Below are 13,150 nucleotides of genomic sequence, written 5' to 3'. Positions count from 1 at the left end.
AGATGGCGGAAAGGTAAGCCGCGAGATTGGATTGTACCTCAGTCAGGTCCTGAGTGAACGGGCCAACAGGCGGGCAGTGCTCAGGTCTTTCCTACGGCTCTGTGACATCTCCTTAATATGGTTCCTCCTTTCCAGGATGACGTTGAGTTTCTGCTGAATGTGACTGGCATCCTCGCGCTTTAAGTTCTCTTCTTTGAGCTTGCCTGCCAGCTTCTGCAGTGACGTCACCTGAAAGAAAAACGGGACAGTATGCACTACAGCACTTGAGTCCTGACCCCTCATTATGGTTGGGCAGCAAGCAGATGCACCTAGCAGAGGGTGCAGGGACCTGGTTTTCAGTCCTGAACTCCGTGTAGAGATTGCTGTTTGCAGGGGTTCTCCTGGTTTTCTCCCACATTCCAAAGACATGCAGGTGAGTTGGCTGCAGCCTTCCGAGGGAGGGAAGAAAAATAGGACTTTTGTGTAAATGGGTGTTTGGTGGGTGGCACCAACTTGATGGGCTGAATGGCCCATTTCCATGGTGTATTTTCTATTGCTCCCTGTGACATCATCAGAAAGCCACCACTTAAACTTCAAGGCTTTCTCCAGCAGCAAATTGCACCGATTGACTTCAGAGAATAGTTAGAGGTAAAAACTTGGATCTGGAGCTCCACTGAGATTAGATTGAATAAGGTTCTTTATGACAAACTACAACCTCATTCTCACTTCACTGCAAACAGTTTTCAATTTCCACATTTCCTTTAAACTGAGTTCTAAATCTCTTTCTGCCTCAGTGGAATTTGAACTCACTTTCTTTAAATTTTTAGTCCTGTCATAAAAATGACAATACTTTTACAGCGATATCACAATGGCATATTCACTGACTTCATGCAATAGCTTTCCGTTGAGTTAAACATTACACCACTCTTGCGTTAAACTTTTACACTGATAGTTAAACTACATCCTGACATATTCAGTCCACATTATTACCCAAATCACTACACACCAGGATCATTATATTACTTAGGCAAGTAGACTGGAGCTGTATACAATTACACAGAATATTTGCATCATGCCACATAAATGTCTCTTTATTTACAGGTCATCCTGAGGTCAGAATGCCCAAACTAAGCTCTCATAATATTGTTAAATCCAATGTAAATGCGTACATACCTACGTACATACATTTGTTCCGAGACAGCAGAACATATTTCCTCTGTCTCACCAAGTTGTAATTGTACTTTCCTATGTGCTTTCGACACCATTCGTTACAATATTGTGGAGGTAGGGTTACCAATTCAATGACTTCTGTCAATTTTCAGACTTATGGGCAAAATTGACTCATGGACGTCAGTGAAAATGAAACCTATTTGTTACCAGTATCGGAGCACAGGACTGACTATTGTTTACCACTTTATCCCCTCCCTGATGAACCAACCCTTGGTGGGGAGCGGCATCAGCTACACTTCAGTGAACTAACCCACTCTTGATAAACAGAACTAGCTCACTCTTGTAGAATGAACAGCTCCCTAGGGTGAGACATGGTATGACTCTGGCTTCAGTGAGACAGGGCTTAGAATGAACAGGCCACGAACCTACCCACAAAACTGAAACTGCAGCCTGACCTCTTCCTCAGACTGAAAACACCCCACCTCTCCCTCAGAAATAAATGCAGGCCACAGAACAAAAACAGAGACATACTCCGTCTCAGAGAGGTTAAAGCAACCCCACCTTCCCTCAGTCTGACCCTTTCAACAGACCTAAACACAGCCTGATATTCTCTCAGAGATAACACAGCCCCACACCTCTGAGCCAACAATAGTCTGACCGTTTCACAGAATGAAAAACACCCCCCATCCTCCCTGAGCGTTACCCAGAATGCCTCAACTGCTTTGGCAAATAAGCCATGGCTCAGCACTCAGTGCACAACATTCGGTCCAAACTGGTCCTCAGAGTGAAACTTGGCCCAATTCCTAACCATAGAGCACAAAATACACCCTGGCCCACCTACAAGAATGTATTAAGGCAGATCCACAGATTTTCTGATAGAAAGGGAATTGGGAATTAGATGATTGCAGTAAGGAGGCACTAATAAAAGATTGTGATCTTGTGGGAGAGCAGATATTATGGGGCAAATGGCCTCCTGTTAATGCTCACAATGTATGAAATAGACTCTGCAAAATAGCTTGAAAAAATACACTACCCATCAACGGGAAAGAAAAATGTCTTGAGGCAAGAGAGAATGCAGATACTGGAAAATTGCGTGTGACAAGATTTGGGTATATTTTAGCAGGTTCTTGACTAGTAAAGGCCCCTCCCTCGGCCAGGCAGACCCTGCCCCTCCCTCGGCGGGACAGAAGCTGATTAAAACAAACCGACCCAGACATCAGTGCCAGGATTAGCCTATTCCTCTGTGAGGGGGAGATAGTGAAGTGTATCTCTGTGAGATAGAGGTAGAGAAGTGTATCTCTGTGAGGGGGAGATAGTGAAGTGTTCCACTGTGAGGGGCAGATAGTGAAGTGTACCCCTGTGACAGGGAGATAGTGACATGTCCCACAGTGTTGGGGAGATAGTGAAGTGTACCTCTTGGAGGAAGAGATTTAAAGTGTACCTCTGTGAGAGGGAGATAGAGAAGTGTATCTCTGTGAGAGGGAGACAGTGAAGTGTATCTCTGTGAGGGGGAGATAGTGAAGTGCCCTCTGAGAGAGGGAGATAGTGAAGTGTCCCTCTGTGAGGGGGAGGTAGTGAAGTGTATCTCTGTGAGGGGGAGATAGTGAAGTGTACATCTGTGAGGGGGAGATAGTGAAGTGTTCCACTGTGAGGGGCAGATAGTGAAGTGTACCTCTGTGACGGGGAGATAGTGACATGTCCCACAGTGTGGGGGAGATAGTGAAGTGTACCTCTTGGAGGAAGAGATTTGAAGTGTACCTCTGTGAGAGGGAGATAGAGAAGTGTATCTCTGTGAGAGGGAGACAGTGAAGTGTCCCTCTGTGAGGGGGAGATAGTGAAGTGTATCTCTGTGAGGGGGAGATAGTGAAGTGTATGTCTGTGAGGGGGAGATAGAAAAGAGTACCTCTCTGAGAGGGAGATAGTGAAGTGTCGCTCTGTGAGAGGGACATAGTGAAGTGTATCTCTGTGAGGGGGAGATAGTGAAGTCTCTCTCTGTGAGAGGGAGATAGTGAAGTGTACCTCTGTGAGAGGGAGACAGTGAAGTGTATCTCTGTGAGGGGGAGGCTGTGAAGTGTATCTCGGTGAATGGGAGATAGTGAAGTGTACCTCTCTGAGGAGGAGGTAGTGAAGTGTATCTCTGTGAGCGGGAGATAGTGAAGTGTATCTCTGTGAAGGGGAGATAGTGAAGTGTATCTCTGTGAGGGGGAGATAGTGAAGTGTACCACTGTGAGGGGGAGATAGTGAAGTGTATCGCTGTGAGGGGGAGATAGTGAAGTGTTCCTCTGTGAGGGGGAGATAGTGAAGTGTTCCTCTGTGAGGGGGAGATAGTGAAGTGTATCTCTGTGAGAGGGAGATAGTAAAGTGTACGTCTGAGAGGGGGAGATAATGAAGTGTACCTCTGTGAGGGGGAGATAGTGAAGTGTACGTCTGTGAGAGGGAGATAGTGAAGTGTATCTCTGTGAGAGGGAGATAGTGAAGTGTATCTCTGTAAGGGGGAGATAGTGAAGTGTACCTCTGTGAGAGGGAGATAGTGAAGTGAATCTCTGTGAGGGGGAGATAGTGAAGTGTATCTCTGTGAGAGGGAGATAGTGAAGGTTACCTCCGTGAGAGGCAGATAGTGAAGTGCATCTCTGTGAGGGTGAGATAGAGAAGTGTACTTCCGTGATAGCGAGGCAGTGAAGTGCATCTCTGTGAGGGGGAGATAGTGAAGTGTATCTCTCGGAGAGGGAGATAGTGCAGAGTCCCTCTGTGAGAATGAGATAGTGAAGTGTATTTCTGTGAAGGGGAGATAGTGAGGTGAAACTCTGTGAGAGGGAGATAGTGATGTGTACCTCTGTGAGGGGGAGATAGTGGTGTATCTCTGTGAAGGGGAGATAGTGAGGTGTACCTCTGTGAGGGGGAGCCAGTGAAGTGCACCTCCCAAATATGCAGATAGTGAAGTGTATCTCTGAGAGGGACATAGTGAAGTGTCCCTCTGCGAGAGGGAGATAGTGAAGTGTCCCTCTGTGAGGGGGAGGTAGTGAAGTGTATCTCTGTGAGGGGGAGATAGTGAAGTGTACCTCTGTGAGGGGCAGATAGTGAAGTGTATCTCTGTGAGAGGGAGATAGTGACATGTCCCTCTGTGATATGCTGATAGTGAAGTGTATCTCTGTGAGATGGAGATAGTGAAGTGCCCCTCTGTGAGGGGGAGATAGTGAAGTGTATCTCTGTGAGGGGGAGATAGTGAAGTGTATCTCTGTGAGGGGGAGATAGTGAAGTGCCCTCTGAGAGAGGGAGACAGTGAAGTGTCCCTCTGTGAGGGGGAGATAGTGAAGTGTATCTCTGTGAGGGGGAGATAGTGAAGTGCCCTCTGTGAGGGGGAGGTAGTGAAGTCTCTCTCTGTGAGAGGGAGATAGTGAAGTGTAGCTCTGTGAGGGGGAGGTAGTGAAGTGTATCTCTGTGAGCGGGAGATAGTGAAGTGTATCTCTGTGAAGGGGAGATAGTGAAGTGTATCTCTGTGAGGGGGAGATAGTGAAGTGTACCACTGTGAGGGGGAGATAGTGAAGTGTATCTCTGTGAGGGGGAGATAGTGAAGTGTACGTCTGTGAGAGGGAGATAGTGAAGTGTATCTCTGTGAGAGGGAGATAGTGAAGTGTATCTCTGTAAGGGGGAGATAGTGAAGTGTATCTCTGTAAGGGGGAGATAGTGAAGTGTACCTCTGTGAGAGGGAGATAGTGAAGTTTACCTCCGTCAGAGGGAGACAGTGAAGTGAATCTCTGTGAGGGGGAGAGAGTGAAGTGTATCTCTGTGAGAGGGAGATAGTGAAGGTTACCTCCGTGAGAGGCAGATAGTGAAGTGCATCTCTGTGAGGGTGAGATAGAGAAGTGTACTTCCGTGATAGCGAGGCAGTGAAGTGCATCTCTGTGAGGGGGAGATAGTGAAGTGTCCCTATGTGAGAGGGAGACAGTAAAGTGTATCTCCATGAGGGGGAGATAGTGAAGTGTATCTCTCGGAGAGGGAGATAGTGAAGAGTGCCTCTGTGAGAATGAGATAGTGAAGTGTATTTCTGTGAAGGGGAGATAGTGAGGTGAAACTCTGTGAGAGGGAGATAGTGATGTGTACCTCTGTGAGGGGGAGATAGTGGTGTATCTCTGTGAAGGGGAGATAGTGAGGTGTGCCTCTGTGAGGCGGAGCCAGTGAAGTGCACCTCCCTGATATGCAGATATTGAAGTGTATCTCTGAGAGGGACATAGTGAAGTGTCCCTCTGTGAGAGGGAGATAGTGAAGTGTCCCTCTGTGAGGGGGAGGTAGTGAAGTGTATCTCTGTGAGGGGGAGATAGTGAAGTGTACCTCTGTGAGGGGCAGATAGTGAAGTGTATCTCTCTGAGAGGGAGATAGTGACATGTCCCTCTGTGATATGCTGATAGTGAAGTGTATCTCTGTGAGATGGAGATAGTGAAGTGCCCCTCTGTGAGGGGGAGATAGTGAAGTGTATCTCTGTGAGGGGGAGATAGTGAAGTGCCCTCTGAGAGAGGGAGATAGTGAAGTGTCCCTCTGTGAGGGAGAGGTAGTGAAGTGTATCTCTGTGAGGGGGAGATAGTGAAGTGTACATCTGTGAGGGGGAGATAGTGAAGTGTTCCACTGTGAGGGGCAGATAGTGAAGTGTACCTCTGTGACGGGGAGATAGTGACATGTCCCACAGTGTGGGGGAGATAGTGAAGTGTACCTCTTGGAGGAAGAGATTTGAAGTGTACCTCTGTGAGAGGGAGATAGAGAAGTGTATCTCTGTGAGAGGGAGACAGTGAAGTGTCCCTCTGTGAGGGGGAGATAGTGAAGTGTATCTTTGTGAGGAGGAGATAGTGAAGTGCCCTCTGAGAGAGGGAGATAGTGAAGTGTCCCTCTGTGAGGGGCAGATAGTGAAGTGTATCTCTGTGAGAGGGAGATAGTGACATGTCCCTCTGTGATATGCTGATAGTGAAGTGTATCTCTGTGAGATGGAGATAGTGAAGTGCCCCTCTGTGAGGGGGAGATAGTGAAGTGTATCTCTGTGAGGGGGAGATAGTGAAGTGTATCTCTGTGAGGGGGAGATAGTGAAGTGCCCTCTGAGAGAGGGAGATAGTGAAGTGTCCCTCTGTGAGGGGGAGGTAGTGAAGTGTACATCTGTGAGGGGGAGATAGTGAAGTGTTCCACTGTGAGGGGCAGATAGTGAAGTGTACCTCTGTGGCGGGGAGATAGTGACATGTCCAACAGTGTGGGGGAGATAGTGAAGTGTACCTCTTGGAGGAAGAGATTTGAAGTGTACCTCTGTGAGAGGGAGATAGAGAAGTGTATCTCTGTGAGAGGGAGACAGTGAAGTGTCCCTCTGTGAGGGGGAGATAGTGAAGTGTATCTCTGTGAGGGGGAGATAGTGAAGTGCCCTCTGTGAGGGGAGGTAGTGAAGTCTCTCTCTGTGAGAGGGAGATAGTGAAGTGTACCTCTGTGAGGGGGAGGTAGTGAAGTGTATCTCTGTGAGCGGGAGATAGTGAAGTGTATCTCTGTGAGGGGGAGATAGTGAAGTGTACCACTGTGAGGGGGAGATAGTGAAGTGTATCTCTGTGAGGGGGAGATAGTGAAGTGTACGTCTGTGAGAGGGAGATAGTGAAGTGTATCTCTGTGAGAGGGAGACAGTGAAGTGAATCTCTGTGAGGGGGAGATAGTGAAGTGTATCTCTGTGAGAGGGAGATAGTGAAGGTTACCTCCGTGAGAGGCAGATAGTGAAGTGCATCTCTGTGAGGGTGAGATAGAGAAGTGTACTTCCGTGATAGCGAGGCAGTGAAGTGCATCTCTGTGAGGGGGAGATAGTGAAGTGTCCCTATGTGAGAGGGAGACAGTAAAGTGTATCTCTGTGAGGGGGAGATAGTGAAGTGTATCTCTCGGAGAGGGAGATAGTGAAGAGTCCCTCTGTGAGAATGAGATAGTGAAGTGTATTTCTGTGAAGGGGAGATAGTGAGGTGAAACTCTGTGAGAGGGAGATAGTGATGTGTACCTCTGTGAGGGGGAGATAGTGGTGTATCTCTGTGAAGGGGAGATAGTGAGGTGTGCCTCTGTGAGGGGGAGCCAGTGAAGTGCACCTCCCAGATATGCAGATATTGAAGTGTATCTCTGAGAGGGACATAGTGAAGTGTCCCTCTGTGAGAGGGAGATGGTGAAGTGTCCCTCTGTGAGGGGGAGGTAGTGAAGTGTATCTCTGTGAGGGGGAGATAGTGAAGTGTACCTCTGTGAGGGGCAGATAGTGAAGTGTATCTCTGAGAGAGGGAGATAGTGACATGTCCCTCTGTGATATGCTGATAGTGAAGTGTATCTCTGTGAGATGGAGATAGTGAAGTGCCCCTCTGTGAGGGGGAGATAGTGAAGTGTATCTCTGTGAGGGGGAAATAGTGAAGTGCCCACTGAGAGAGGGAGATAGTGAAGTGTCCCTCTGTGAGGGGGAGGTAGTGAAGTGTATCTCTGTGAGGGGGAGATAGTGAAGTGTACATCTGTGAGGGGGAGATAGTGAAGTGTTCCACTGTGAGGGGCAGATAGTGAAGTGTACCTCTGTGACGGGGAGATAGTGACATGTCCCACAGTGTGGGGGAGATAGTGAAGTGTACCTCTTGGAGGAAGAGATTTGAAGTGTACCTCTGTGAGAGGGAGATAGAGAAGTGTATCTCTGTGAGGGGGAGATAGTGAAGTGCCCTCTGAGAGAGGGAGATAGTGAAGTGTCCCTCTGTGAGGGGGAGATAGTGAAGTGTATCTCTGTGAGGGGGAGATAGTGAAGTGCCCTCTGAGAGAGGGAGATAGTGAAGTGTCCCTCTGTGAGGGGGAGGTAGTGAAGTGTATCTCTGTGAGGGGGAGATAGTGAAGTGTATGTCTGTGAGGGGGAGATAGAAAAGAGTACCTCTCTGAGGGGGAGATAGTGAAGTGTCCCTCTGTGAGAGGGACATAGTGAAGTGTATCTCTGTGAGGGGGAGATAGTGAAGTCTCTCTCTGTGAGAAGGAGATAGTGAAGTGTACCTCTGTGAGAGGGAGACAGTGAAGTGTATCTCTGTGAGGGGGAGATAGTGAAGTGTCAGAGGGAGATAGTGAAGTATATCTCTGTGAGGGGGAGATAGTGAAGTGTACCACTGTGAGGGGGAGATAGTGAAGTGTATCTCTGTGAGGGGAAGATAGTGAAGTGTTCCTCTGTGAGGGGGAGATAGTGAAGTGTTCCTCTGTGAGGGGGAGATAGTGAAGTGTATCTCTGTGAGAGGGAGATAGTAAAGTGTACGTCTGAGAGGGGGAGATAATGAAGTGTACCTCTGTGAGGGGGAGATAGTGAAGTGTATCTCTGTGAGAGGGAGATAGTGAAGGTTACCTCCGTGAGAGGCAGATAGTGAAGTGCATCTCTGTGAGGGTAAGATAGAGAAGTGTACTTCCGTGATAGCGAGGCAGTGAAGTGCATCTCTGTGAGGGGAAGATAGTGAAGTGTCCCTATGTGAGAGGGAGACAGTAAAGTGTATCTCTGTGAGGGGGAGATAGTGAAGTGTATCTCTCAGAGAGGGAGATAGTGAAGAGTCCCTCTGTGAGAATGAGATAGTGAAGTGTATTTCTGTGAAGGGGAATAGTGAGGTGAACCTCTGTGAGAGGGAGATAGTGATGTGTACATCTGTGAGGGGGAGATAGTGGTGTATCTCTGTGAAGGGGAGATAGTGAGGTGTACCTCTGTGAGGGGGAGCCAGTGAAGTGCACCTCCCTGATATGCAGATAGTGAAGTGTATCTCTGAGAGGGACATAGTGAAGTGTCCCTCTGTGAGAGGGGGATAGTGAAGTGTATCACTGTGAGACGGAGAGAGAGAATTGTACCTCTGTGAGGGGGAGATAGCGAAGTGTATGTCTGTGAGGGGGAGATAGTGAAGTGTACTTCCGTGAGAGGGGGACAGTGAAGAGTATCTCTCTGAGGGGGAGACAGTGAAGTGTATCTCTGTGAGGGGGAGATGGTGAAGTGTCCATCTGTGAGAGGGAGGTAGTGAAGTGTATGTATGTGAGGGAGAGATAGTGAAGTGTATCTCTGTGAGGGGGAGATAGTGCAGTGTACCTCTCTGTGAGGGAGATAGTGAAGGGCTTCTCTATGAGAGGGAGATAGTGAAGTGTCCCTCTGTGAGGGGGAGGAAGTGAAGTATATCTCTGTGAGGGGGAGATATTGAAGAGTACCAATGTGAGGGGGAGATAGTGAAGCGTATCTCAGTGAGAGGGAGATAGTGAAGTGTCCCTCTGTGAGGGGGAGATGGTGAAGTATATCTCTGTGAGGGGGAGATGGTGAAGTATATCTCTGTGAGAGGGAGATAGTGAAGTGTACCTCTGTGAGGGGGAGATAGTGAAGTGTCCCTCTGTGAGAGGGAGATACTGAAGTGTCCCTCTGTGAGGGGGAGATAGTGAAGTGTATCTCTTTGAGGGGGAGATAGTGAAGTGTATCTCTGTGAGAGGGAGATAGTGAAGTGTATCTCTGTGAGGGGGAGATAGTGAAGTGTCCCTCTGTGAAGGGGAGATAGTGAAGTGTCCCTCTGTGAGAAGGAGATGGTGAAGTGTATCTCTGTGAGTGAGAGATAGTGAAGTGCACCTCTGTGAGACGGAGAGAGTGAATTGTACCTTTGTGAGGGGGACATAGTGAAGTGTACCTCTGTGAGGGGGAGATAGAGAAATGTCCCTCTGTGAGAGGGAGATATTGAAGTGTATATCCGTGAGGGTGAGATAGTGAAGTGTACCTCTGTGAGGGGGAGATAGTGAAGGGTACCTCTGTGAGAGGGAGATAGTGATGTGTATCTCTGTGAGGGGGTGATAGTGAAGTGTCAGAGGGAGATAGTGAAGTGTATCTCTGTGAGGGAGAGATAGTGAAGTGCGCCTCTGTGAGGGGGAGATAGTGAAGTGTACCACTGTGAGAGGGAGACTGTAAAGTGTATCTCTGTGAGGTGGAGATAGTGAAGTTTGCCTCCGTGAGGGGAGACAGTGAAGTCTATCTCTCTGACAGGGAGATAATGAAGACTTCCTCTGTGAGCGGGAGATAGTGAAGTGTATCTCTGTGAAGGGAAGATAGTGAAGTCTCTCTCTGTGAGAGGGAGATAGTGAAGTGTACCTCTGTGAGGGGGAGGTAGTGAAGTGTATCTCTGTGAGCGGGAGATAGTGAAGTGTATCTCTGTGAAGGGGAGATAGTGGAGTGTATCTCTGTGAGGGGGAGATAGTGAAGTGTACCACTGTGAGGGGGAGATAGTGAAGTGTATCTCTGTGAGGGGGAGATAGTGAAGTGTTCCTCTGTGAGGGGGAGATAGTGAAGTGTTCCTCTGTGAGGGGGAGAGAGTGAAGTGTATCTCTGTGAGAGGGAGATAGTAAAGTGTACGTCTGAGAGGGGGAGATAATGAAGTGTCCCTCTGTGAGGGGGAGATAGTGAAGTGTACGTCTGTGAGAGGGAGATAGTGAAGTGTATCTCTGTGAGAGGGAGATAGTGAAGTGTATCTCTGTAAGGGGGAGATAGTGAAGTGTACCACTGTGAGAGGGAGATAGTGAAGTTTACCTCCGTGAGAGGGAGACAGTGAAGTGAATCTCTGTGAGGGGGAGATAGTGAAGTGTATCTCTCTGAGAGGGAGATAGTGAAGGTTACCTCCGTGAGAGGCAGATAGTGAAGTGCATCTCTGTGAGGGTGAGATAGAGAAGTGTACTTCCGTGATAGCGAGGCAGTGAAGTGCATCTCTGTGAGGGGGAGATAGTGAAGTGTCCCTATGTGAGAGGGAGACAGTAAAGTGTATCTCTGTGAGGGGGAGATAGTGAAGTGTATCTCTCGGAGAGGGAGATAGTGAAGAGTGCCTCTGTGAGAATGAGATAGTGAAGTGTATTCCTGTGAAGGGGAGATAGTGAGGTGAACCTCTGTGAGAGGGAGATAGTGATGTGTACATCTGTGAGGGGGAGATAGTGGTGTATCTCTGTGAAGGGGAGATAGTGAGGTGTACCTCTGTGAGGGGGAGCCAGTGAAGTGCACCTCCCTGATATGCAGATAGTGAAGTGTATCTCTGAGAGGGACATAGTGAAGTGTCCCTCTGTGAGAGGGAGATAGTGAAGTGTCCCTCTGTGAGGGGGAGGTAGTGAAGTGTATCTCTGTGAGGGGGAGATAGTGAAGTGTACCTCTGTGAGGGGCAGATAGTGAAGTGTATCTCTGTGAGAGGGAGATAGTGACATGTCACTCTGTGATATGCTGATGGTGAAGTGTATCTCTGTGAGATGGGGATAGTGAAGTGCCCTCTGTGAGAGGGAGATAGTGAAGTTTCCCTCTGTGAGGGGGAGGTAGTGAAGTGTATCTCTGTGAGGGGGAGATAGTGAAGTGTACATCTGTAAGGGGGAGATAGTGAAGTGTTCCACTGTGAGGGGCAGATAGTGAAGTGTACCTCTGCGGCGGGGAGATAGTGACATGTCCCACAGTGTGGGGGAGATAGTGAAGTGTACCTCTTGGAGGAAGAGATTTGAAGTGTACCTCTGTGAGAGGGAGATAGAGAAGTGTATCTCTGTGAGAGGGAGACAGTGAAGTGTCCCTCTGTGAGGGGGAGATAGTGAAGTGTATCTCTGTGAGGGGGAGATAATGAAGTGCCCTCTGAGAGAGGGAGATAGTGAAGTGTCCCTCTGTGAGGGGGAGGTAGTGAAGTCTCTCTCTGTGAGAGGGAGATAGTGAAGTGTACCTCTGTGAGGGGGAGGTAGTGAAGTGTATCTCTGTGAGCGGGAGATAGTGAAGTGTATCTCTGTGAAGGGGAGATAGTGAAGTGTATCTCTGTGAGGGGGAGATAGTGAAGTGTACCACTGTGAGGGGGAGATAGTGAAGTGTATCTCTGTGAGGGGGAGATAGTGAAGTGTTCCTCTGTGAGGGGGAGATAGTGAAGTGTTCCTCTCTGAGGGGGAGAGAGTGAAGTGTATCTCTGTGAGAGGGAGATAGTAAAGTGTACGTCTGAGAGGGGGAGATAATGAAGTGTACCTCTGTGAGGGGGAGATAGTGAAGTGTACGTCTGTGAGAGGGAGATAGTGAAGGTTACCTCCGTGAGAGGCAGATAGTGAAGTGCATCTCTGTGAGGGTGAGATAGAGAAGTGTACTTCCGTGATAGCGAGGCAGTGAAGTGCATCTCTGTGAGGGGGAGATAGTGAAGTGTCCCTATGTGAGAGGGAGACAGTAAAGTGTATCTCTGTGAGGGGGAGATAGTGAAGTGTATCTCTCGGAGAGGGAGATAGTGAAGAGTGCCTCTGTGAGAATGAGATAGTGAAGTGTATTTCTGTGAAGGGGAGATAGTGAGGTGAAACTCTGTGAGAGGGAGATAGTGATGTGTACCTCTGTGAGGGGGAGATAGTGGTGTATCTCTGTGAAGGGGAGATAGTGAGGTGTGCCTCTGTGAGGGGGAGCCAGTGAAGTGCACCTCCCTGATATGCAGATAGTGAAGTGTCCCTCTGTGAGAGGGAGATAGTGAAGTGTCCCTCTGTGAGGGGGAGGTAGTGAAGTGTATCTCTGTGAGGGGGAGATAGTGAAGTGTACCTCTGTGAGGGGCAGATAGTGAAGTGTATCTCTGTGAGAGGGAGATAGTGACATGTCCCTCTGTGATATGCTGATAGTGAAGTGTATCTCTGTGAGATGGAAATAGTGAAGTGCCCCTCTGTGAGGGGGAGATAGTGAAGTGTATCTCTGTGAGGGGGAGATAGTGAAGTGCCCTCTGAGAGAGGGAGATAGTGAAGTGTCCCTCTGTGAGGGGGAGGTAGTGAAGTGTATCTCTGTGAGTGGGAGATAGTGAAGTGTACATCTGTGAGGGGGAGATAGTGAAGTGTTCCACTGTGAGGGGCAGATAGTGAAGTGTACCTCTGTGACGGGGAGATAGTGACATGTCCCACAGTGTGGGGGAGATAGTGAAGTGTACCTCTTGGAGGAAGAGATTTGAAGTGTACCTCTGTGAGAGGGAGATAGAGAAGTGTATCTCTGTGAGAGGGAGACAGTGAAGTGTCCCTCTGT

At 48.6% G+C, this 13,150-nt stretch overlaps 1 protein-coding gene across 1 annotated transcript in view; it reads right to left on the bottom strand.

Annotated features, from left to right (window-relative positions):
* Window positions 1–13,150, bottom strand: part of sptbn5 (spectrin, beta, non-erythrocytic 5) — a 279,715-nt gene that overhangs the window by 100,932 nt on the left and 165,633 nt on the right. The window contains exon 37 of the mRNA XM_072264468.1: window positions 60–228. Within this exon, the coding sequence (XP_072120569.1) occupies window positions 60–228 (169 nt within the window). The remainder of the gene's footprint in view (window positions 1–59; window positions 229–13,150) is intronic.

Source organism: Mobula birostris, chromosome 1 (genome assembly GCF_030028105.1).
Source record: "Mobula birostris isolate sMobBir1 chromosome 1, sMobBir1.hap1, whole genome shotgun sequence".
In the NCBI taxonomy this organism is placed as follows: Eukaryota; Metazoa; Chordata; class Chondrichthyes; order Myliobatiformes; family Myliobatidae; genus Mobula; species Mobula birostris.
The sequence above is the reverse complement of the archived record's forward strand: the minus strand, read 5'-3'. Positions and strand labels throughout refer to the sequence as shown.